At 34.2% G+C, this 27,499-nt stretch overlaps 2 protein-coding genes across 4 annotated transcripts in view; both read left to right on the forward strand.

The window, feature by feature from the left end:
* RABGAP1L (RAB GTPase activating protein 1 like) overlaps nucleotides 1–27,499 on the forward strand; it is a 706,627-nt gene that overhangs the window by 243,564 nt on the left and 435,564 nt on the right. The gene's annotated exons all lie outside the window — the stretch shown is intronic.
* On the forward strand, nucleotides 8,001–9,634 carry GPR52 (G protein-coupled receptor 52). Its single transcript, XM_007165357.2, has one exon. The coding sequence runs from the start codon at nucleotides 8,208–8,210 to the stop codon at nucleotides 9,291–9,293; it is 1,086 nt and encodes a 361-aa protein (XP_007165419.1). The 5' UTR covers nucleotides 8,001–8,207; the 3' UTR covers nucleotides 9,294–9,634.

The raw sequence follows: 27,499 nt of genomic DNA on the forward strand, positions 1-27,499 counted from the left end.
TGGCATTTAATAAAAAGTCTTTCTCACTCAGTGTCTCACTTACATCTGGGCTGTTGTGTCTGTGAGTACAAACAGTGAGCCATGAGTCAGGTATAATGATTGAGAGACTGTGAAAGTAGACACGGGCTAAATGTACTTATTCTGTCCAGCAGTATCTGTTCTTTTAGACATTTCAGTAGCCCTTATTCTTGATGGGACTTTGCTTCTGAGGATTCTGATATTTTTCTTTTTCAACATCAATATTTATGATTTCCTGGCAATGCCTTAAAATGCACTCAAGTAATTTAGGTCTCTAATTTGATGGCATTGCACTGAAATGGGGGCACTTGAAAAAAGCAAATGCAATCATCTTTATCATTCTCTTCAGCTATCACTTACATATGGATGAAATGCACAGATCTTAAGTGTGAACATTTTGGTGAGTTCAACACATATGCATGCATATAGCCCACAGCTATTAAGATAGAAAATCTTTCCATCGTCCCTGAAAGTTTCCTTATACCTCTTGCCAGTAAACACACACGCATACACAGACACACACACACACATACCCCTGAAGCAAGTATGTTCTGACTTCTTTCATCAAAAATTAGTTTTGCCTGTTCCAGAACTTCATTGTATGGACATATCACATTTCCGTTTATCCATTCCCCTGTTGATGGATGTATGGGTTGTTTCTAGGTTTGGGCTATTAAAAATAAAGCTGCTATGTACATTTTTATACAAGTCTTTTACGGATATATGTTTCTGTTTCTATTGGATGGGATTGATGGGTCATAGGGCAGATTTGTTTAATGTTATAAGCAACTCCCAAACTATTTCAAAAATTTCCAAGTTGGGCCATTTTACATTACCACTAGCAATTTATGAGAGTTTCAGTTGTTCTACATCCTGACCAACATTTAGTGTTTATCAGTGGCTTAATTGTATCCATTCAAATGGGTATATAGTGGTATCTCATTGTGATTTTACTTGGTCTTTTCTTGATGACTATTGATGCTGAGCACTTTTTCATTTTCTTGAATGGCCATCTGTATATCTTCCTTTGTGAAGTGTCTATGTCTGTATTTTTCCATTTTGATTGAGTTATTTGTATTTTTATTAACAAATTATAGGAGTCAGTTATGTATTTTGGATACAAGTTCTTTGTAGGATATATGTTTTACTAGTATTTTCTCTCAGTCTTTTGACTTGCTCACTGATTTTCTTAATGACATCTTTTGAAAAGCAGAATTTTAATTTTAAGTATAATTTATTTTTTATGTTTAGATCTGTGATCATTTCAAATAATTTTTTGTGTATGGTATGCGAAAGGGGTCTAAGTTTATCTTCCTCCAGATATTCAAAATTTTCTAGTACCCTTTACTGAAAAAATTTTCTTTTCACCTTGACTTGTTTTAGAGTCTGTTGGAATTCAGTTGGCAATTATGGGTTTATTTTTGGACTCTCTATTCTTTTAAGTCATCTGTTTGCCTGTCCTTATGCCATTCTTGATTATTGTGGCTTTATAGTAAGTCTTGAAATCAGGTTGTACCAGTCCTCCAAATTTTTTCTTATCCTTTCCCAAGATTGTTTTAGCTATCGTAGGTCCTTTGTGTTTATATGTAAATTTTAGAATCAACTTAGTTCTACCAAAAGCCTACTTGGATTTTAATTGGAATAGCAATAAATCTGTAGATCAATTTGAGAAAAACAAATATTCATAACGATATTGAGTCTTCTAATCCATAAAGATGACGTATCTCTCCATTCACATAGGACCTTTTAATTTTTCTCAATGACATTTTATAGTTTTTAGGATAGAGGTCTTACATGTCTTTTGTTAAACTTATCCATATTTTCTGTGTTTTGAGGCTGTTGTAAATAGTTTATTGTTTAAAAATTTCATTTACTATTGTTTGTTGCAAGTATATAGAAATGCAGTGATTTTTGTGTATTAACCTTGTATTATGACAAAATTTACTCATTAGTTCTAATGGGATTTTGGGTAGATTTTGGGGGGGCGTATTTCTTATGTATACAATCATGTCTTCCTTTTCTTGTATTGCTTAACTATTTCTTTATCTTGCTTATTATACTGGTTGGGACCTCCAGAACATTGTGCATAGAAGTGGTGCGAGCAGACATCTTTGCCTTGTTTCCAGTTTTAAAGAGAAAGCATTTACTCTTTCACCATTAAATGTCATGTTAGCTGTAGGCTTTCCCATATAGTGTCTTTGTCAGGCTGAGGAAGTTTTCTTCTGTAGTGCCATTAACTTAACGTTTGTTAAATATTTTTAATTGTTAATAACTTGCCTCATAATAAAATGAAGTTAACTTACAAACTTGTTTTCTGCTCTTGAGGGGTCACGAAATCAGTGGATCCTAACATGTCCCACTTTAGAGAGTTTATTTTTTCCTTAGCACTTAGACCAAGTTGCTTTAATACTACATTTGATAGTACATTTAAAATATATTGATACTGCATTTTGCAGCATTTGACATTCTTAAAATGATAGGTAAATAATCATTATCTCTTGCTAGATATGATTTTTCTAATCAGTAGTCAAATATTCATATTGAATTGGGTTTAGGTAGAGGTATAGATGAATAATATTGCCCTTACTTTGAATATATTAGGAGGCTAATTATTTTCCCCCTGCAATCTGGTCATATAATTTATAGCTTTCTTGTGAATCTTGTATGTCATACAAGGGATTGCAAGGAACTTTGCATATTCGACCTTCACAAAACTGGTTATTAGTGTTTTTCTGTCTTTTTATAGACTCGTCAAGCTATTTGATATGCTTTATATTAACATTATACTAAACACTTATTTGTTCAACTCCTATTCTTTGCCCAACACTGTAGTGTAGGCACTGGAGATATAATGAGGAACAAAACAGATGTTCTTCCCCTCATGGAGCTTGCAATCCAGTCAGGAAGACAAAACTGAACGAAAACATACTATAAACTATGGTACGTGTGGAATCTGGTCTAATCTGGGAATTCAAGGACGGTTCCTCTGAGGAAGTGGTATTTGAACTGAAGCCTGAAGATTGTATCTGAATTAACTAAAAGAAATGTGATGGCATATTAAGCAGCAGGTTCAAATACCCTGAAGCAGTAAGGAGCATAGCACATATGTGTGGGACGGGGAAAGGGTGGAGTGGAGTGAGGTAGAGCCAGTTTAACTAATCCTAAATAATGTAGAAGAGAAGTTAGATTGAATAGATATAAGGAGACCAGATTTTATAGGACCTGTTAGTATTTTATCCTAAGGGCAGTGTAAAACCACTGAAGTATTTTAAATGAGAGTGATATCATCTCATTTGCATTTTGGAAAGGTTATTCTGCCTGTTTTGCACATAATGGATTGAAGAGAGGCCACAGACCACTCAGGAAGACCAGATTGGAAGCCACTATAGTGGTTCACACACAAGATGATGCTAGTTTGTTTAGGGTAGTGGAGGTGGAGAAAAGTTAACAGATGGGAGGAATAGTTGAAGAAATAAATTCTGAATCCATACACCTTTTTGTACCTTTAAAAAACCTTTTACTTTACCCTCTATTTGTTTTTTACAATATTGGTTGCTCATTTCTCCTTGATAATCATTGCCTACTGTTTATCCTATTTACCATCGGTGGCTAATGATCCTCTCTTGCTTTGCTGTTTAGATCCTATTGAGTAGTTGCTTGAGTTGCTTAGATGTCTAATAATGAAATATTGATACATATAAAAGGACATATAAGACATATTTAAGGTATAAATGAAAAATTAAACATCTGTGATGTATCACCTCAAGAAGTTACACAGTTTTAGCTATTAGAAGGAATTCTGAAGTAATTCCAAATAATGGTTCCTCTTAGATATTTCACAGCTAGTGTTCATCAGTTGAAAGGAGAGGGGGGTGGTTGATAATGACTAATAAGAATGACAATAATAAAACACCTAATGACCCCTAAAATGAAGAGAATTATGCATAATATAAAAACAAAGAGTGCTTTATGTAATGAGCTGTGTAAATATGATATTAATGCTCTTGTTATTAGAGCTTCACATTATAAATTAGTTTCTATTATAATCAGATCAGAAAAAAGGATGGAAAGGAAAAAAAGTGAGGGGCTAGTAAAAAGAGTCAGTCTCAGAAAAGAAGAAAATTATCTTGTTTGAACTCCTGAAGCTGTTTTTTTGAAGTTGGTAGAAGAAAAGAAGGAAGCTTGGTGGGTCAAAGCTATTGCTTCTTAAACTCTCCCTCTCATATTATCATATACCTTTGGCAGCATGTACAACTAGGGATTATTTACAGTATTCTTAGACTCAAATCCCTACCAGTGATTATTTGTTGGAAATAAATGTGTCAAACTAAAGTGATCTAGTATTTGAATTTCCCTAAATGATATTTTTTGCCATTTCTCTGATTTAAAAAATATTATGATTCAAAACTTGAAAAATAATGCACAGTCTATACTTTTAGAAGGATTTTTTTTTTGAGTTTGGTGATGAGGTAGCTTTAATTATTAATAGCATTTTATTTTTCAATGGTTTTATAGGAAAACTTCGTATTTAAAAAAGCTTCGTATTTAACTGTCTACATTCATGAATATTTATCACCTGTAATTTTTATTTTGAATATTTATTATTATTGTGAAAGAGAGTTTTAGTTAAATAGAATCTTGTTTGATTTCCATGCTTTTCCTAAAAGTTAAAATGCTTCCCTGTAAAACAGGACTTTCTAGCCTTTTTGTATTAAATTTAAATATTTACTTTCAAATCTCAATATGGTACTCATTCTAAGATTGTTATTCTAACTTATTTCATACATTTTTCTGGTAATGAGCAATGTGCTTCCATTCTATATTCCACCTAACTCCCTGAAGATTTTAACAGTAATATGATCTTCCTGAAAGGCAGTTCAACATGGAGGAAAGCATAGATCTTCTATTATTTAGAAATCATTTTTTGAAATCCAAAATAATTCTTCTTAGACATTTCCTGACTAGCTGCTCTAGTGGAAAAGAGAGGGAATGAGGGAGGGGTTCATCAAAATGGTGTTAAGAATGACAATTTTGATCTGTTTCATTCCTAGTTTCATGGCTGTGTAATAGTGAGCAAGTTATACTTACCTTCTCTAGGTACCCACTTTCTTCCTTTGGAAAATGATAATGATAGGTATCTACTTCATAGAGATTTAATATTTTTATTGAGACAAAAATGTAAAGCATATAGCATAATGCTTGGCACATAGAATGTGCTCTAAGTGTTGGTTATCCATTTTCATCTCAAATTTCCTGATTCAATTCTGAAATAATGTGTAAAGTAATTCTAAGTCACTTTTAAGAAAATTGCTGACCCCATAAGAAATAGTTTTAAAATAGTGAATGTTTGTCTATAGTAAGTCAAAATAAATGGAAATATTTTTAACCTCCATTATATAAATGAGCTTAATTACTTTCTTCTGACTTGGGTATGAGTAGCTCAAGCACTGTATGACAAAGTTCTTTGACTCTTTGACTCTTTTTCTATTAGGATAAAAAGTGGACTAAGCAGTCATTCTATTTATTTCTAATGTCTTCTCTTCTGAGGTCATATTTGACCTTAAATATTCCAGCAAGTAGATTTTAGTATAGAGGTGTTAGTTCCAATACTTTGTTTGTACAGTTAAATACATCAGATTCAGCAATTTAGTGTGGGTGTGGCAGGGATTGGAGAGATTACAAAATAACTTCTGTTAATCAAAATATAATATATTTTAAAGAGTAAAAATAGTAGCTCTATCACTTGAGTTCATGAAGACTTAGATGATTTTTAATAATTAATAGGTTTTTTCTGCCAATGAGCATTAGATTACTGCTGACTTTTTAGTGTCCTAGTACCTTGTGGTAGTTTCTCTACAGGGTTTAAAGGTGTATCTCAGGGTTTTTTTTTTTTTTCTGTCCTGCTCATAGGAAATAATCTTTACACATGCTATAAGGAAAATACCTCTAGAAATTCATACATGTCATTAATATGTTATAAGGATCGGTCAGTTCCATTGTGTTCTTTTGTCAATCTTGATCGGAGCTTGCCGAGTAAGTCTATAAGCCTGCATGTGCCTGGCAACTGTTACCTAGTGACAGTTTCAGCTGCAGTAGCCATTGGCTGTGCTGTTGATTGGGGCAGGAGGACCGAGTCACCTTTCTGATGGTGAGTTCTTCTGCATCAGCTCAGGATGAGGAGGAGGAGCAGGGCTTCGGCTCAGGTGGAGGCAGTGATACTGAGAGATTGTGAAGAATACACCGACAGCATCTCGGTAACTGCATCACAGTAAATCGGACTTCTGAATCAAGCAGCCCAGCCTAGCAGCTGATAAGAGTGAATGTAGGTGAGAAGCATTGTTTTATTCCTGTAACAAGAACTATTTTGTGATAAGTGAAACTAGGAATGTGCAAGGAGGAATATCCTGTGGCTATTATTATAAAAGAAGAAGGACTTCCCTGAATGACTTGGTGGTGCACAAGAAAATAACTTTAAGAAGAATGCTTTCTGTTAAGCTCCTGCATTGTTCCTGAAGGAGATGTTTCTATTTCTAATGCATGTTCTTTCTTCAAAAGGTATGACAGCAAAGACTGACAAGAGACTCTCTGAAATGCCTGTACTTTAAAAAAGACTTTTGACAAATGTTAACCTCATATCAGAATGACCTTGGAAGCATTTTGGATGGATTCTATCCTGCCAGTCTTTCAGTATTTCAAACTCTAGGATTTAAACTCATCTTGATGCTTTAGAAGTATTTTAAAACAAGAACATCTTATAACCTATCTAATGGCCCCTGTATTAATTGAGCACTTGCTCAAAATAGAATACAGAACTAGAAGAGGCATTTTCTTAACATATGGCTGCTATATAACTGCAAATATAACAAACAAGGTAATTTTCCACTTTGAAAAGGTTTAGTTGAAGTAATGATTTAATGTGTTAATCATTTAATGAAAACAGAAAAGATATAGCAATATAGATTAGAAAGCCTACTAGAAATACCTAAGTAATAAATAATGGCAGCATTTCTAGTCAGAAGCTCAGAGGATATAGGAAAGTTTCTATTGTCTAAATTTCATATATATTTACATATATTTGTGAGATATAGGTGTGGTTGCAAAGGTGAGAAATAACTTTGAGCTGTGTATTTTATGATCATGCTCCATTATAAGGAAGCTGGTGTATCAGATAATGAAGGTTGTTTTCAGTTATTGATGCTGAAATTAATAGCAAAAATGATTTTATTTTCCTTTTGAAAAGGAAGGAGTATAAATTACAATGCTGGTGGTAGCACCAGTAACTGTAATGGACTAAAACGCTTTTCATCTGAATGCTTAAAAAATGCATGCAGAATTAAAACTTCAGAAGTTTTTCCTATTTTGTCAGTGTTGACCCATTGTGTATTATCTTCTCTACTGGAAGTATGCTTTTTTTTCTCTTATGAGAGTTACAGGGCAATCTGGAGTCCATTACCGCTGTTCTGCTCCTTTGTGCCCCAGTAGAGATGAGTCTTTTAGAATTAATCTTGTTGGAGAAGGGGGTTCTTAGCTTTTGAGAGAAAAGAGAGAGAAATGGATCATAAAGTTGACCCACCAGCATCAAACCCTGAACTGAGCCAAAGACACTCTTTGCCACAATGAACTTTTTCTTAGCTTTCCAACCAAATCTGAGATCTTAATTATTTAAATTCTAAAATATGAATCCATTTCTCCTGACAGATGAAACAGGAAGCCTGAGCCTATTTAAGGTTTTTTTCTCACTCCTTCGAGTTGATCCCTAAGAAACTACCTTTCTGAGGAGAACAAACGACCCACAAGAGCTTTTCTTCCTTTGGCAATTGCTTTTTTTTCTTTTACAGATTTAATTTTTCATAGTGCAAGGTATTATTAAAAAGTCCGTTTTCTCTAGAAGTGCCTTGTGTCTGCAAAAAGTTGTTTGAAAGCACCGGAGGAAGCTAATCGGTGACCTTTTTTTCACCTCCTTTCTAGCTTATCCCCCTTCCTCCCCCCTCCCAAAGCTGAGGTGTGTTACTGCTGCACTGAGGCTGATGAAGAGACTTGAGTACTCCCTGGGATGCTCAGCTGTGACAGAAGCGCTGCCACTGTCTACTGAAGCTGATTCTGAGACACTCATGGGCAGAGTTTAGCAGATGCTAGGCAGGGCACCTGCTTGCTGTAGCCAAAGCTGCAGGTTCTTTTAATTCCAAGCCATGAATGAATCCAGATGGACTGAATGGAGGATCCTGAACATGAGCAGTGGCATTTTGAATGTGTCCGAACGTCACTCTTGCCCACTTGGATTTGGCCACTACAGTGCGGTGGATGTCTGCATCTTCGAGACAGTTGTTATTGTCTTGCTGACATTTCTAATCATTGCTGGGAATTTAACAGTCATCTTTGTCTTTCACTGTGCTCCACTCTTACACCATTATACGACCAGCTATTTCATTCAGACAATGGCATATGCTGATCTTTTCGTTGGAGTTAGCTGCTTGGTTCCTACTCTCTCACTTCTCCACTACTCCACAGGTATCCACGAGTCACTGACTTGCCAGGTTTTTGGATATATCATCTCAGTTCTAAAAAGTGTTTCTATGGCATGTCTTGCTTGCATAAGTGTGGATCGCTATCTTGCAATTACCAAGCCTCTTTCCTACAATCAACTGGTCACCCCTTGTCGCCTGAGAATTTGCATTGTTTTAATCTGGATCTACTCTTGCCTAATTTTCTTGCCTTCCTTTTTTGGCTGGGGGAAACCTGGTTACCACGGTGACATTTTTGAATGGTGTGCCACCTCTTGGCTCACCAGTGCCTATTTTACTGGCTTTATTGTTTGTTTACTTTATGCTCCTGCTGCCTTTGTTGTCTGCTTCACTTACTTCCACATTTTCACAATTTGCCGGCAGCACACCAAAGAGATAAATGACCGGAGGGCCCGATTCCCTAGCCACGAAGTCGCTGCCTCTGGAGAGACTGGGCATAGCCCTGACCGTCGCTACGCCATGGTTTTGTTTCGGATAACCAGTGTGTTTTACGTGCTCTGGCTCCCGTATATCATATACTTTCTTCTAGAAAGCTCCCGGGTCTTGGACAATCCAACACTGTCCTTCCTAACAACCTGGCTTGCTATAAGTAATAGTTTTTGTAACTGTGTAATATACAGCCTCTCCAACAGTGTTTTCCGGCTAGGCCTCCGAAGACTGTCCGAGACAATGTGCACGTCTTGTATGTGTGTGAAGGATCAGGAAGCACGAGACCCCCAACCTAGGAAACGGGCTAATTCCTGCTCTATTTGAAGAAAACTACACAGTAAATCAAATGTAATCTGACAGTAGTTTGGGATTGTATTCTTGCTTCATCTGGAAATTTGCCACTAGAGAAATATTTACTTGAATAGTTGACTATGAGAGGAAGGGACTAAAGGTGTTTTTTTCATGGAAAAAAAAAATCCTGAAGAAAAGGATGTATAGAGGGTAATCTCGTGAGATAACTGTAGTGTGTGAGTATGAATGTGCAGTAATAGGCAAAATCAAGCACTGAGGATGGAAAAGTACCTCAGATCTTCCACAGGGCATGAGCAAAGCCCCTGGCGTCTGTCTCTCTCTCTGACTGGACTCTGTCCTCTGTCTCTGTCTCTCTCATTCTGTCTGTCTCTGTCTCTCTCACTCTCTTTGTGTCTGTGGAAATTATTTACATAAATTGCCCTTTACAGAAAAATGCTACATATTATATATGTGGTAAAGTATAATTTTTTGCGTCAAAGTGTACTTGTTTAAACTCACTTATCTACAATCCCTAAACAGTCTCTCCATGGAGGATGCATAATAAGCATTGTATTTTATTACCTGCCACACAACCATTTTGCTTGCGTTTTTATAATATCCGTAGCACAAAATTTCTGCTATGAACAAAGAGAAACAGTATTTTTGTTTCTTCTGGGTAAAATTATGCTCCCTCCTCCTTCCTAACAGCCTATTTTTTTTTTTCTCCATTTTTCTTGATCTGCATCCTTTGGTACCTTAATCCAGAAGTGTCTTAGCTAATGAAAGAATCTGCTATATAAAAGTCATAATGTTGAATGATTTATTCCTTCCAAAAAAGCATTCTATAGGTTGTTTGAGATATTGTGTTAAGTATTTTTAATGGCTTTGGGAAACCTTTTTATTTGTTTTCTTTTGAATTAGTTCATGTGCCCAAAGTGGTGTCTTTTTGTTTTTTGCAGGGGCTATAGTTAAGCTTTGTTTTTCTTTAAGATAATTCACAAATAATTCTAATGCAGATGCAGAGTACTCACTCAGAAGTGAGGTATTGCTCTTAAAGCTACTTGTGTCCTTTTTTTTTTTTTTAAAGAGTAAAATATTAACCTTTTTGTGTTAGATTTACAAAGCTTATTGTTGTGTCTGCTAATTATTTGTGTGATAATGCATTTGCACATACTATATTTTTTACAACAAAGAAAATGTAAATTACATTATGTGATCTGTGCCTAATGTCTTCTTAGCACACTATATAGATCAGTGTTGCTTAAGTCATCAACATTGGACAAAAATATACAAAAACTTCTTTTAAGAGAAAAATACTTTTGTGTAGTTGTTATTTAGATATTTCTATTAGACCAAGCTGCATTCTTAGTGATGCTGAGAATAAAATATACTTAATTATCAAATACAGGTAAGAACTGTCAGTATTTTCTTTTGTAATGATCTGTTTTCATATTCAGAGATTAACTTATTTTTTAGTGTGCTACATGGAATTGTGTAGTAAATTGTCAGGGGTTTAGATGTAGCAAAACGGCATTTGGGAAATTAGTAGTGAAGCAGGTGTAAGTGCTGAAACATCTAAATCTTACTTTTTTTACCATAAGTTTCCTGCCTGACAGATATTTTAAAATTTATATCAAACTACTGAGTATTTTTCTTCTCAGCATTTTTTATTTCTTTATTTTATGAAATGCATTTAGTGAAATGTGCCTATGACTCTTCAAATTGGAAGCCAACCATGTTTGCACACTGGTGGTTTGACTTCAGAGGTCTTTTAGTAAAAGAAATGTCATCATTTTATTGAGGTTGTTCTGAACCCATGTATATTTTTAAACATGTAAGGAAGGTTTAAAATAAAGAATAAAACAGTATTCTACATATTCAAAATCAGACTTTGCTTCAGTTTAATAAAACACTTAGAATAAGAGTTTACTGTTGGGGAATCAAAATTTGTTTCACATTTTTGTGGTTTGGGTTGTTTACATTAATTCTCATCCCGTTTGCCATTGACATCTTGGATAAGTTGAAATGTGCCTTTTGAGTTCAGACCCGTTTAAGGAAAACAAACTTCAAGGAAACATAATGCTGCTGACTTTTCAGGTGGCGTAAATAGAACTTTCAACATTATGTGTATTATTTGGGAATCAGATTTTGATCCTTTAGTTTGGTGTGTAAGTATAATTAGAAAAGACTCCATAGATCCTCTGTACAGAAAACCTGAGGCTGTGTTTATTGCATTTTCCTCTTCTGGCTTTTCCTCATGGTAGTTAATAACAATAATTATATGCCAGCCACTGTGTGAAGTTTTACATATATGAAAACATTTAATCCTCACTACAACCCGTGGAGATAGGTACTGTTTTTATCCGCATCCTAAAGATGGGGAAACCAAAGAAAAGTGATTTATACAAGGTCAGTCACTCAATTAATCAGTGGTAGAGGTTCATTCACACTCAATTAACCATTATGCTATGCTGCCTTTTCCCCCCAAAGCCTCCAGACCTTTGTACCTCTGTCTATACCTTTTCCCTACAGAACTTGTTTGAGTTTTCTTTTTTTCTCACTTAAATCTTTTGCTTCAGGTCTTTCCTTGTGATACCTTTTTCCTTGATCTTAAAAATCTCTTTTATTAAAGTAGCAATCTGGTAAGCCCACACTTACCAGTTTAGTCTTCAATCAAACTGAAACCCTGGGGCATGACATTCCCTTGACATTACTTTTGTTCATTTTTGTTAAGTTTTCATTGAATATCTTTTTCAAGTCTCTATAAATTTCTTATTGAAAAAAAATGTTTTTTGAAGGAAAAGAGTGGAGAAGGAAATCTCTGTTTTAGGCTGAAAGGAGAGCCTCTAGAAGGCAAGTTCTTAGTTTAGATTCTTCATTTATTTTAATGTTTCATGTGCAACTCCAGGGCAAGCCACTTAACTTGCTTTTGACATATTTTAATATGTGTTTATATAATAATACTTATTTTGAAATTATTCTGTCTTTTAGATGAATATGTTTTAAGAATAGAAAGCATAACCATTATTCTTATTATATTGTATTCTATGGTAATTATCCAATTTGGTTATAAATGACAACCAAACAATAATGATGTAGTCTATTACTAAAGGTTCTATTATCTGTGGTGTTGTTTCTAAAGTTATATAGTGTTGGAAGGCTTTATAACCTACTAGTTTGTGAAACCTGCACTGAAACCCTGGCCCTCATAAGCTGTTTAGCCCTAGGAAACATACTGAATGTTCCACGTCTCCAGTTTTCTCATCAGGAAGATCCAGAGACTTGTACCTTCCTAGTAGGCTGGATTTGAGGACTAAATGAGATAAAGTAATCTCTGTGTTCAGCATGGCTCCTGATATATAGAAAGTATTTGGAATGTGGTAGCTCCTGTTTTATCATCTTTGTGGATGCCAGATTTATTGCCATCACAACTTAAAGATCACTAATTGCAATTTAAGAAAATTGTATTTTATAACAATTAGAGTTTTCTAAAATAACAATTAGAGTTTTCTAAAATGGCGTTTTTCCCCAAATCTGTCTAAACTCAGATTTTGGCCTAAACTCAGATATTTTTAAATGTAGAAAACTTCCATAATCTCTGAAAGCTCATTTTCCAGGAATAGTTATTCATGAAGACATCATTTGAGATTAAAGACATCCAGCAAGCAGATGATGGGATGAGACAGGAATGATTCTGAGATTAACCTACCTCCTTACTTTATTGTATTAAATATGCTTAAATATTTTTCTTTCATCAGGTTGGCAATAGAAGGAAAGCATTGTTCAGGAATATCTTGCCATTTGTCTTCACATTTTAGTTTTCCTCATTTACTAAAATGGAATTTAAAGTATTTTGTCATGTACATGTTACCTCGAAGAAACAAAGATTAATAAATAGATTCGCTCTACATGTATCTTCTATAATGAAGATTAGAAATGATGTTGCTGCCTTAAATTAAATGACTTTCCTCTGTCTCTCCCTACCCTGGAAGCTAATCATTAGATGTGAAAAAGTTATAAATATGCGATAAACAGAGAAGATTACGATGTGGGGAATTTGCTTGTATAACATGCTGAGCGTAGCATCATTTGTGTCCAGGTAGGACCATCACAATGCACAGGAGATTATGTTACTGAGTTGATGCTCTATTCTGATGTATAGGTTCCAAAAGTTGCTCTTTTCCCTGAGTAAAACTTTAAGATTAGAAGGATATGTAGAAAGTTGCATAATCATCAACCAAATACATAGACACTGAGGAAAACAAAATGACTTGAAAAGAAAAAAATATAAATCCCCTTTTCAGTGTTTCTTATATATGAAAGTTTTATCCAGGGCTAGTTTTGCTCTATAATTTAAAATATTTTAACTTTATTTAATAGTGTAAATGATTGTCTTTTAAAATATTAAAAGTGATGTGATTAGGTTTTTCTTCTTTATTAATATTCTGTTTAAAAGTTTTTTACAGTGAGCGTTTACTTATGTTATAATGGGAAACTCGTTTTGTTAAAAAGAATGCTGACTGTTTAAAAAATATTTTGATGTTTCACAAAATTTTTGTTGATTCTACAAGTAACATTATCCAATTTTGTCTCAATACTATATTCTTTTGAAGACAGTTTATGCAGTTTCTGACTTGTGTAATATTTGTTATTTCACGTAAACTTTTTAGAGAAGTTTGATGCCCTTCTGCTTATGATATTAGATGTCCTTGATGTAATTTTGCTTCAGCACAATCAGTTTGAAGTGTTATTTGCTGAATCTGAAAGGGATCTCAATCACCTACCACTTTTCTACTGCACTGTTGATGGCACCTTTTAGCATTTTTCACATCTTCAAATAACAGAAGGATGACCTTGCATTAGGGAAATAGGGTCCCGCTGGTGTGTTAACTGCATTTCACAGATAGGCAAGATTCTGCTTTCAGTCCCCCATCCCCAAAGATCATATCTATAACTTTTTAATAGTAACTTTTATTCTGTTTTTATATATGATTCCCTATGAAGGTGAAGAAAATCAGAGTAATAAATTCAGCAGGAGTCTGTTATGTCTGATAGCAGAAAGGCATATGTGATATCAGTATCTTCACTATAGTAAACGGGACCACCAGATTAGTTTCGGAGATTGTAAATTTTTAAAATATGTTGGTGATAAATATCAAGAAACATAGTGCATAATGGTAGAACTTATTGAATGGAAATATTTGCTTAAATTCTAAAACTTCCCCAAATGCTCTTTTATGCAAGAGAAGTCACATTTATCTTTGACTTTAGAAATTTGACTCCAATTTTACTGTTTTCTACTTAAGCAAGTATAAATGATGTTGATGCTGGTAAAAAGTGCCCAGATATACTTTATAAATTCAAAGTGGTGGCATATATTTTAGGTGGAAGGCCCACACACAACAAATCAAGTACAAAGTTATATAGCCTGTTCTTTAAAATTCAAAATGTATCTTTGAATGCAGTGTAGACTGTAGCAAGAGATGACCAGTGCATTTGTCTGAGGTTATGCCTGACACAAGCAAGTGTTCGTGTATATACTCTGTGTAAAATACAGTTTTAAAACATTTACTTATGTTTCTAATAGAGTTTGAAGTTTAAAATAGGTATTAGATTATACATTTTATAATAGTAAATAGCCTCTTCACAGTTATTCCATTTACTCTTCCAGGAGTTTTATAATTAAAAATAGTAAATTGGTAAAATTGATATTATAAATGATAGATTTTGCTAAGGTTAAAATATAATTTGTGAAGAAGCAGGTTAAAAAAATCCTGAAAATCCTTGTTTTAATATTTTAACAAGTTAAATTATATTTGGATTGTTCTTAAATTTATTATTTTGGCAAGGAAAAGATGGTTCAAAATTCTGTCTTTAAAATTGCTTTAAGTTACCAATTTCAAAATAAAGCATAGTTTCTTATTTGCAAGAAAACAGCTTCTGTATAATGTATATCTAGGTTTTTGTGAAATGTTCTTGCCATAAGTTAGATTTTAAAATGTAATAAAAATTACAAATAAATATGCATTTAACTTTTTGCTCTCTTCAAACAGAATCTGAGGAAAAACTTGACACCCCAAAGATTAGATTTATCACACTTCTGCTTCTATTTCCGCAACACAATTTTTTTAAACACTTATTACATGTCCAAGGTCTTAAAACTTTACTGGATTTTTAGATGTATTTACTTGGAGATAAACCTGGAAAAGTACATTTTAAAGATTCATATTTAGAGTGTTTTATTATTAAATGGGTCTTGTAATGGCTTCTGTTATTTCAATCATCAGCTTCACTTACAGCCCTACTTTCTCAGTTTCTAAATGTGATTTAACACTTATCATTGAACAAACTATTAAAATTTATTAGAGGACTATACCTTGATTGACTTTTATAGATTTTGAAGTCCAGGACATCCTGTGGTAGCATTTATTTGTGGGACAAGATAAAGGTGTGTGCATGTGGGTATGTGTGTATTTGTTATAATGATTTTACCAATGTTACAAACTTAGAAAAAAATCCCTGCATGCTCAATTTGCAGTCATTGTAGAGTGTTTAATTACTTTGCCATAGTTAAAGGTACACATTTTTTTTTAATAGAAAACTTATTAGGATTTGAAGTAACATTCTTTGGTGAGATTACCCATGATGTCTTAGTTTTGGAATGTTAATATGAGATATATTCAAATGATTCCGTGTGCAATGAGGAAAATGGAGACAAGTACCTGCCTCTCCTATCGAGTGTGTTAAGAAATTATTAGAAAACGCTGCACGTTAAAATTCAAAAAAGCTTAAAATGCTTTTGAACATGTAAAATGCCCTCGGCATTATGAATTAGATGTATGCTAAAAGCTTCTGTGAGTACGCCCTATCTCATTTCACATATAGAAATCTGAGATAAGATTTTTAAGTGACCCTCACGAGATCACATAACCAGATAGAGATACTACTGACCATATGTCTTGTGCAGCAATAGTTTTGCCTGTGATAAAGTTCTTGAATAATGTATTTATGGATGGCTGGTGGTTGAGTGACCTGACCCTTCTTCCTTCAGTAGCAAATGAAGACTTAGTTGATACAGGAAAATTCCATATAAAATTTTATCTTTTAATTTTTAAAGTGGGAAAGATTACCTTAAGGTTGACTATATGTTGAAGGTGGGATTTTGAGGTCATGGAAATTTTTAATAAGATGTATTCTCAGCACTGCTAATTGTGTTGCTATTTCTTAAAGCAATTTCTTATCCATAGAGGGTAATGAAAATTTATCTCTCCTTTTAAAAACATAACATTTGAAAACATCTGCTGAATTTATTGAGAGCTATATAGACTGAATTCAGCTGTATTAGTTATGTATTTAAAAACTATAACCTTGATGAAGAATTGTCAGAAACACACTACTATATTCATATAACTACTTTTGAAAAGTAAACATGTCATAGCTGTGCACTTTGTGTTCTGAATGTTCTTTGTAATGGACTTGCGATGTTGTTGAAGTCATAATAGGATGGGTTTTTCTGAAGCATTATGATGGAAAAGATTTTGACATTTCTGGCTGCAGTGCTTTATAAAGTCCTATATATGTTTGTGTATAGTCTAAAAAATAGAACTCAGGGAATCAGAGAGAACAGTCTGAATTAGTGATGTTTTACCTAAAACCTTATTAATATATAATTCAGTTTTCTTTCAATGAAATAATATGTTTATAGAAAAATTAAAAGAACTCAAATTAGGCTAACACAGGATTGTCTTATAAATGTCCTTAGATGAAACCTTTCCTTAGTTTCGAAAGTACATGCATCAGTTGAATATAACTGCATTCTACTGAGTTATTTGAAGTTTGTTGCCGTAAACATTTAAGATTTTTGTGAGAATTTATGACTATTTAATATACGGTACTCATTAAAAGGGTTTGCAAGATGAGTCATTGCAAAATTCAAATTATTGCAGTCTGAATTAACCAGATATGTTTGCATTCCATATCAACAAATTAGGGCAATAAATATTTATTGATTGTGTTTTATGTGACATGAATTGTGGTTCTACAGATACTCCTGGACGCTTTTAAGTCCAAAGAATAATTTATTGAATTGTGGGAAGCAAGCAAGGGGGCAGATTATCTAATTTCTAGAATTTGAGGGAGAGATTTTAGGAACAATGCAATAGATTGAAGAATTAGAGGGATTGATTTATTTTAAAAGATGAATTGACCTAAATATTTAGCCATGTGTTTAGATGCTTTAGTCTCAGAAGATACCTTGGGATACTTGAGAAGTTATTAAAATGAAAGGAAAGGAAATGTTCACTGTTTAACATAGTATTGTTGAGAGAAATACACAATAACTTTGGGATACAGTATATCAAAAATAAAATATTCTTTTATATGGATTAAATCTAATTGGAGTAAAATCGTTAGGTATAAGCTTTGAGATTAGGACAAGAATATTAACATGGGTAGAAGTAGCTTCAGGGACTGTACATGGGGACGACACGTTCTACCAACTCAGGTATCATCCTAGACCACTACTACTAGTTTTTCCCTAATATTTGTCATCTGATTATCGATGAATCTTACTTTATGAAGGCTTTTTTAGTGACAGGCAGGTTTTAATTTGTCTGCTACTAAGCTAATCATATGATGTATACCTGATATTTTTTGATTAATAGAATCATTTATGCATTTGTTCCTTAAGTATTTATCAGGTTTTTCCTGTGTAAAAACTATACAGGGACTATACTAAATTCTATGAAAGACAGTGAGATTTATAAGTAAAACAGGTTTTCAGTTCTCTAAGAGCATATAGACTAATAGGGGATAGATGGACCACATATAGGTAACTATAGTATAAGATAGGAGTTGACAAAGTCTACTGCTTACTATTGTAAATAAACTTTTATAGAAACATAGTTGCACCCATTCATTTATAAATCAACCTCTGGCTGACTTCATATTTCATACTGGAATGGCAGAGTTAAGTAGTTGTGACAGAGATTTTATGTCCTACAAAACCTAAAATATTTACTATTTGGCCCTTTCAGAAAAACATTTACTGACCCCTGATATAAGACATTATATATACCTTGTACATGGTACTCACAGTAATAGAACATTGTGCTTTTATCATTGCTAAGGATCTCATAAGGAGGAGTGATTGTTAATTTCAACCTGATTCACCCAAGTATCAGGAAAATTTCCAGCATATGGGTAAAACCATAGATATTGAGTCTTCCTCTATGATTCCAGTGGTTTGTCAACCAATTACCTCACTCTAAATGAAACAAAGAACTATTCTTTCTAATTAATTAATTCTTACCTTTTACAGTTAATCTACATACTTATTATATTTACACCTTTTCCTATTTGGCTAAAATTCTTTGCATATGAAACTTACTTCCTAGTCTCTTTATTCAACTGCTAATGTATATAGTCATACATTATTTTACCTTTAAATATGGAGCCAATAATACTTAATATTGAATGTAGTTTTCAAATATCAAAAGCATTTGTTAAACTTTCCTTCAATAAGTGATAACCTTATAGTCTGAACAAATTGATTCACTTATAAATAAGCAGGCCTCTTTTGTAGTGCTCTAATAGGCAGTGAAACAGAAGATCTAGCTATGTAAGAGCCACACTTGTATGCAACTCTAAAATGTATATGATTTAAGAGAGTTTATAGGGATTCCCTGGCAATCCAGTGGTTAGGACTTGGCGCTTTCACTGCCCTGGCCAGTGTTCAATCCCTGGATGGGGACCTAAGATCCCACAAGTGCTGCGTGGCCAAAATATAAAAAAAATTTTTAAAAGAGAGTTTATAATTCTGCATTTATATATAACATTATTAGTAGGCTCTTGGTAATATATGTGAGAAAATTAATGGATATAGTTGCACTCATGGCTAAGAGTGCCTACATCAAAAAGAATTTTATGGTTTTTGACATTGTCAGATGTCAAAGGTGTTTTAAACTAACCTGTCAGAGCGTTTTGGTTTTCCTCAAGTTTAGTCAAATGGGTGAGAAAATGAATAAATGATCTTGAAACTTCTTTGAAGACACACTTCATTTGGTTCATTAGAATAAAAGCAAACAGTTATATATGCTTTCCATGCACTAGGTACTTTTCCATATCAGAGGTAGGAGAGCCATCATTTGAACCCATATAGTCTGGCTGAACACCATAATAATTTATTTATTGTATATTTTTCTCTAAATGAATGAAAGGAAAATTTCTTGTAAAGCTGGATGTTAAAAAATAGTAAATTGTCAGGTTTCCATTAGTTGATTTTAAATGAAAGATCTCGAAGGATTATTAGGATTATTGTTGCCTTTTTTGGAACAGTCAGTAGACTGGAAGACTTTAAGGGAAGACCTCAAGGATTTCTTATAGAGATAATTTGAGTGTTAAGATATTGTCTCTGCTTCTTTATATATCCACCAACTTGCCCTTCCATAATTAGCACTTTTTAATTTCACACAACTCTATAAAAGGACAAGTTATAAGTAACTGCTGAAAACATATCTCAAAATCCTGCCTTTTCTAATTCTCATCCCTTCTACATAGCTAATTTCCATTTTTTCATCCTCAATCAAGATTCATTTTAGTTGTTTTTATTTTTAATTTTTAAAGAAATATTACTCCTTAAGGAAATACAGGGAATATTTAAAAGGATAAAAAAGAGACTAAATCACCCATAATTCCATTACCCATATATACTTAGATATAGCAACTCTTCATTTTTTTTTTCCCCTTCCATTTTTCCACTGTGGACCAGGACTTCTTCTATGTAAAGGATTTTTTAATGTAGTTATTTATATCTTAAGGACTTTTCTATTTTATTGAATACTTTTTATGAACATCTTTATAAATAAAACTTTGTCCCTATTTAGTATTATTTTCTTAGAATTTTTAAGAAAGAGAAATACTGAGTCAAACTTATGAAAATATTTTAAGATTATTTATACATGTTGCCAAATTACTTTCCATAAGAAGTGAGCCGGTTTATCTTCATACCAGTAACTATCAACCTACCTTGCTTCACCACAAACTTGCCAGCAGCAATTCTAATTAACAAGTAAATTAAGGGAATTGGTTTTCACGTTATCCCCTCTGAGCCCCTACAGAGGTTGCTTTGCTTAATATGTTTTTTGTGGTATTTTTCTTCCTTGCACTAAAAAAACCAAAAACCAACCAAACAAACAAACCTAAAACTGAGATGGGCCTGCTGAGCCTCATTTAAACCAGTGTACTCAAATTCTTTATTTCAAAGAGGGAGGAGATATGGGGATGTACGTATATGTATAGATGATTCACTTTGTTATAAAGCAGAAACTAACACACCATTGTAAAGCAATTATACTCCAATAAAGATGTTAAAAAAATATAAAAAAATAAAAGAGACTAAAGAAACATTAAAAAAAAAAAAAAGCCTTTGAGCTCAGGTCATCTTCTCACTTTTATTAGCTCACCATTTACTCTGTGCTGCTGCCTTGTTAAGACCAGGTGTTATTTTAAGAATGTTGAATTCTGACAAAGCTGTTGTCCCGTTATTGGTACTGTCTTCAGCATTTCCTATTCATTGCATGTGGTGTGTGCCACACAGCTGCCTATATTGGGAGTTTGAGAAAGACCTAGAACATTTTCCCCCTTGTATTCTTCTGCCTCTGTGAGGGAGGATCTTTTCCTAAGCAGAGACTTTTGAGGCCTGTGTCTTTGGGGTGTATGTGGACATCAAGACTTCAGCTGTTAAGGGCTGAGAACCCCAGGCCTGGTTTTGATACTTGGGATTTTTCTAACGCACAGAACCATGGGTATAGTTCCCACAGTGGTGACTGGAGCTGTGGTAAGCCAGTGAGTGGCTTTACCACTTTGGAGCTGGCACACCTGCTGTGGATGTCTGCGGAGCAGGGGATGCTTGTAAGTCGGCACCTTTTCTCCCTGTTCTGTCTTTTACATTGCCCTGGTTCCTCAGAGTACTTTGTATATAGGCTACTCAGTTCTTTGTTGAGCTGAGTATAAAGTGCTCTCTGTTATAGTTAAGTCATTTATTTGTTGAGTTGGATTCAATTTAATTGTTTGGCTTTAACTGCATTTTGAGATCTTTCTCCTTTTCTCCCCCACTCAGTTGAGCATTGGTTGGACTGAAAATTATATCAAAATCCTTTCCCCCTGCCTTTCTAGTAGAGTATATATGAGGGAGCAATGGAAAAGAGTACATTAGAAGAGATGAAAGATTATTTAATATAGGTGTCATTTAATATAGCTACCTACTCTAATTGAATTCTTCCGTCCAAAATCCACATTCAGTGGACTTGGTAGGCTTTGAATACGTGTTTTAAAGGTAGGTGAATGCACTTTGGGGTAACTTTGGATTCGGAATAATTTTTATATTCAGCTGAAATGAATGTCTTTCTGATTTCTTCTCACTGTGATTATATAGAAAAAATTAACATTTCTATTTTACCCAAGAACCTTCTGTATACATTAGTAGAATCATTGTTTCTATCTCTAGTCTTCTCTTAGTCTTGAGCCATTCCTTGTAAAATATGGTTTTGGAGCTCATCACCAGCTTTTTCATGAATTTGCTCTAATATATTCTTCTTTAAATGGATGAATGTAATGTTCTGTATGCGATATGACCAGTAACAGAGGATAATGGAGTTATTATTTCCCCTTGGTTTACATACCATACTGCTTTTTTCAGCACAGAAGTAAATTAGATATCTTTGATAGTTATATTTTACCATTTAACATACTGAGTTTATTTTCAAAAAACCCCTAGGTCTTTTTCATACCTACTTAATTACATGTTCCTTCTCCCTACATGCACAGTAGTTCATTTTTTAAAAAATTATTTGCTTTATTTATTTATTTTAAAAATTTATTTATTTATTTATTTATTTATGGCTGTGTTGGGTCTTCGTTTCTGTGCGAGGGCTTTCTCTAGTTGCGACGAGCGGGGGCCACTCTTCATTGCGGTGCGCGGGCCTCTCTCTACCGCGGGCTCTCTTGTTGCGGAGCACAGGCTCCAGACGCGCAGGCTCAGTAGTTGTGGCTCACGGGCCTAGTCCCTCTGCGGCATGTGGGATCTTCCCAGACCAGGGCTCGAACCCGTGTCCCCTGCGTTGGCAGGCAGACTCTGAACCACTGCGCCACCAGGGAAGCCCAGTTCATGTTTTTTTTAACACAATTTTAGACTATCTTTATCTCTCTTAAATTTCATCATGTTAGACTTGGCTCAGTTGTTCCAGCCTTTTTGAAACGTCATCGTATCTTCTAATATATTCATTAAACTTTTGCCATCTGCATATGTGATAAACATCTTTAATGTGTAAATCCAGGTAATTGATGTTGTCTCAAACTATCTTTGTCATTGGTCCCCAAGACCATCCTCAGATTTGGTGTTTTGTTGGAAGGACTCAAGATTCAGTGTATTGTTGTACTCATGGTTAAGATTTATTACAGCAAAAGGATGTAAAGCAAAATTAGCAAAGGGAATCAGGCAGAAGCTTTTAAGAGCCCTCTTCCAGTGGAGTCACAGAGTATACACTTAATTCCTCCAGCTACTTGTGACAACACGTGCAAAGTGTTGTGTACCAGTGAATCTCATTAGAGACAGTATTCAAGGATATTACTTGGGGCTGGTCATATAGGCATCCTTTACCCAGCACCTACCAGAATCCCAGGCTCCCAGAAGGACAACAGATATTTCACACAAACCATATTGTTTGCACAAACAGTCCAGGCGTAATGAATCATCCTTGTCGTTTAGGGGAAGCTTTATATGATTGTAGGGAAATGTTTATCAGCCAAGTTTCCGGAAGCTAGCCAAGGGCCAGCCTTACAAGGAGGTTGTTCTAAGGACAGGCAGTCTCAGGCCTGCTGTATTAACTCTTTTCTATACATTATGTTATGTTGACATTTACTCTGTGTGTGTGTGTGTGTGTGTGTGTGTGTGTGTGTGTGTGTGTATGTATATAGTGTAAATGTTTTAGGATATTGGTGGGATACAATTTCCTATAGTATTCACCAAGGGGAATCATTCAGTTCTTTTTATGTTTGTAGAAATAACTGAATGTAGGCCTTTTGATTAGATTAGACCTGTTATTTTTACAGCAGTAGACCTTTTACTTCAAATACACCTTACCTTACCACTTATATTGATTTCTTCTAAACAGTTTTAGTGATATAATATTTTGATAAGAATGTTGAACATTTGCCTCTCCTTTTTCTTCCTGACTTCTAATTGCAAAATACTTAATTTTGTAGTTTCCAGACTTCCAAGTGGCTAAATTACAAAGATGCTATACAACTTTTAAAACCTACTTTTCCTGTAATTTTTATTATTCTTTTAACCTTGTTTATGATTGGGTAAGGTTGAGAAGAGAATTAACAATAACAACAGCAACAAATCACAATTTGGATAAGAAGCAACAACTAGATCTTCATAATGTAAATTTCTCAATTTGGTTTAAAAGCAACAACTAGATCTTCATAATGTAAATTTCATTAATTATATTGTCTTAAGTTGATGCAGAAAGTTACTGTTTATTTTAGAACCCTGAGGCATTTATGGAAATGCCTTTTTTCACTGTTTAAGAAGTTCTTAATTTGTTATAATACAGATAGATATTTTGGACTTGTTAGAAGAGAATATGTTATTTTCTAAGCTTATATATTGAATTATAAATTTTTAAAAGGCCAAGAAAAAAGTGTTTAAGTCCTTCTGCTTATTTATTTAGCAAATCAAAATATAATTTAATATATGATTATGTGATAGCATTTACTGTAAGAAAATTTACCATTTGTATTCCATAACTACATTTAAAATATGGAAAGATTTTAACGCAGATATCTTTACTGTTTGGAACATATTTTGCAGGAAGACTTTTAAGAATGCATTTTAGTGGAGATTTTAAGAAGGTGAATGATAATAACCTTTGGAGTTTTTATTTAAGTGGACTTCTGCCTGAGGACAAATGAATGATTAGATGGCATTTAAGATTGATTCTTACAGAGCTATAATTTTGATGCTCTCCTTGTCCTTCATTTATTGTTCCCGTTGAATATTTCCGTAGAAAGCTCATCCATTCTCAGGGACTGAAGTACCATTCTTTTAGCAAGTATTTTTAAATGGAGCTCTTTAAATCTGGCCTTGTACCTACTTTCCAGTCACGTATATTTTGCCTTTTTACTCTGGATTTCTCCTAAAATTTGAAACCCAAACAATTACAAAGGGAATTCATTATTGCCAACTCTTATTCCTTAAACTGACCATCTCCTTTTGTTTTGTTTTGTTTTCTTATTGATTTCATTGGGACCTTCCTAGTATCTTCCTAGATCTCCACATTATAGCTCTGTGTATTTAATAAATGCTCATTGAATAAAAGGCTATCAGGACTTTTTCTTCTCCCTCATTCTCCATTTCATTCAGAATCCAATTTGTACTGATTTTTTCTTTACTGTCTTTTAAGATACTGTCTCTGAGTAACCCCACTTAGATCAATTTCTTTCAGTCTTCATGTATGGTTTTATTATATTCTTAATGTAAATACTTTAAATCATAGGAGATTTAGTTTACCTGATAACTTACGGACACACCTAGGAATCCTTTTGTGACTTGTAAGGTGACCTCTTTTTTTTTTTTTAACATCTTTATTGGAGTATAATCGCTTTACAATGGTGTGTTAGTTTCTGCTTTATAACAAAGTGAATCAGTTATACATATACATATGTTCCCATATCTCTTCCCTCTTGCATCTCCCTCCCTCCCACCCTCCCTATCCCACCCCTCTAGGTGGTCACAAAGCACCGAGCTGATCTCCCTGTGCTATGTGGCTGCTTCCCACTAGCCATCTATTTTATGTTTGGTAGTGTATATATGTCCATGCCACTCTCTCACTTTGTCCCAGCTTACCCTTCCCCCTCCCCATATCCTCAAGTCCATTCTCTAGTAGGTCTGTGTCTTTATTCCCGTCTTGCCCCTAGGTTCTTCATGACCATTTTTTTTTCCCCTTAGATTCCATATCTATGTGTTAGCATACTGTATTTATTTTTCTCTTTCTGACTTACTTCATTCTGTATGACAGACTCTAGGTCCATCCACCTCAGTACAAATAACTCAATTTCATTTCTTTTTATGGCTGAGTAATATTCCATTGTATATATGTGCCACATCTTCTTTATCCATTCATCTGTTGATGGAGACTTAGGTTGCTTCCATGTCCTGGCTATTGTAAATAGAGCTGCAGTGAACATTGTGGTACATGATTCTTTTTGAATTACGGTTTTCTCAGGGTATATGCCCAGTAGTGGGATTGCTGGGTCGTATGGTAGTTCTATTTTTAGTTTTTTAAGGAACCTCCATACTGTTCTCCATAGTGGCTGTATCAATTTACATTCCCACCAACAGTGCAAGAGGGTTCCCTTTTCTCCACACCCTCTCCAGCATTAGTTGTTTGTAGATTTTCTGATGATGCCCATTCTAACTGGTGTGAGGTGATACCTCACTGTAGTTTTGATTTGCATTTCTCTAATGATTAATGATGTTGAGCATTCTTTCATGTGTTTGTTGGCAGTCTGTATATCTTCTTTGGAGAAATGTCTAGTTAGGTCTTCTGCCCATTTTTGGACTGGGTTGTTTGTTTTTTTGTTATTGAGCTGCATGAGCTACTTGTAAATTTTGGAGATTAATCCTTTGTCAGTTGCTTCATTTGCAAATATTTTCTCCCATTCTGAGGGTTGTCTTTTGGTCTTGTTTATGGTTTCCTTTGCTGTGCAAAAGCTTTTAAGTTTCATTACGTCCCATTTGTTTATTTTTGTTTTTATTTCCATTTCTCTAGGAGGTGGGTCAACAAGGATCTTGCTGTGATGTATGTCAAAGAGTGTTCTGCCTACGTTTTCCTCTAAGAGTTTGATAGTGTCTGGCCTTACATTTAGGTTTTTAATCCATTTTGAGTTTATTTTTGTGTATGGTGTTAGGGAGTGTTCTAATTTCATACTTTTACATGTTCCTGTCCAGTTTTCCCAGCACCACTTATTGAAGAGACTGTCTTTTCTCCACTCTATATGCTTGCCTCCTTTATCAAAGGTAAGGTGACCATATGTGCATGGGTTTATCTCTGGGCTTTCTATCCTGTTCCATTGATCTGTATTTCTGTTTTTGTGCCAGTACCATACTGTCTTGATTACTGTAGCTTTGTAGTATAGTCTGAAGTCAGGGCGCCTGATTCCTCCAGCTTCATTTTTCTTTCTCAAGATTGCTTTGGCTATTTGGGGTCTTTTGCGTTTCCATGCAAATTGTGAAATGTTTTGTTCTAATTCTGTGAAAAATGCCAGTGGTAGTTTGATAGGGATTGCATTGAATCTTTAGATTGCTTTGGGTAGTAGAGTCATTTTCACAATGTTGATTCTTCCAATCCAAGAACATGGTATATCTCTCCGTCTATTTGTATCATCTTTAATTTCTTTCATCAGTGTCTTATAGTTTTCTGCATACAGAAAACTATATTTCTTTTTTGTCTCCTTAGGTAGGTTTATTCCTAGATATTTTATTCTTTTTGTTGCAATGGTAAATGGGAGTGTTTCCTTAATTTCTCTTTCAGATTTTTCATCATTAGTGTATAGGAATGCAAGAGATTTCTGTGCATTAATTTTGTATCCTGCTGCTTTACCAAATTCATTGATTAGCTCTAGTAGTTTTCTGGTAGCATCTTTAGGATTCTCTATGTATAGTATCATGTCATCTGCAAACAGTGACAGCTTAACTTCTTCTTTTCCAATTTGGATTCCTTTTATTTCTTTTTCTTCTCTGATTGCTGTGGCTAAAACTTCCAAAACTATGTTGAATCATAGTGGTGAGAGTGGGAAACCTTCTCTTGTTCCTGATCTTAGTGGAAATGGTTTCAGTTTTTCACCATAGAGGACAATCTTGGCTGTGGGTTTGTCATATATGGCCTTTATTATGTTGAGGAAAGTTCGTAAGGTGGCCTTTTTAATTGTTAGACAGCTGTATGACTTAGAAGATGTTTCCTAATAGTGAGCCCAAATCTTTTTTCTTGAAATGTCCACCATTTGATCCTATGTCATCTTTCTGGAGAAAACAGAAATAAGTCTTTTTCTTTTTTCGATACAGGTCTTCTCATATATGAAAACTGCTCTTATATCTTCCTCCTCTTCCCAGATTAAACATCTTTATTTCCCCACACTTTGTTCATTTGTTCATTCAGCAGATATTTATTTAGTAC

Source organism: Balaenoptera acutorostrata, chromosome 1, assembly GCF_949987535.1.
Source record: "Balaenoptera acutorostrata chromosome 1, mBalAcu1.1, whole genome shotgun sequence".
NCBI lineage: Eukaryota > Metazoa > Chordata > Mammalia > Artiodactyla > Balaenopteridae > Balaenoptera > Balaenoptera acutorostrata.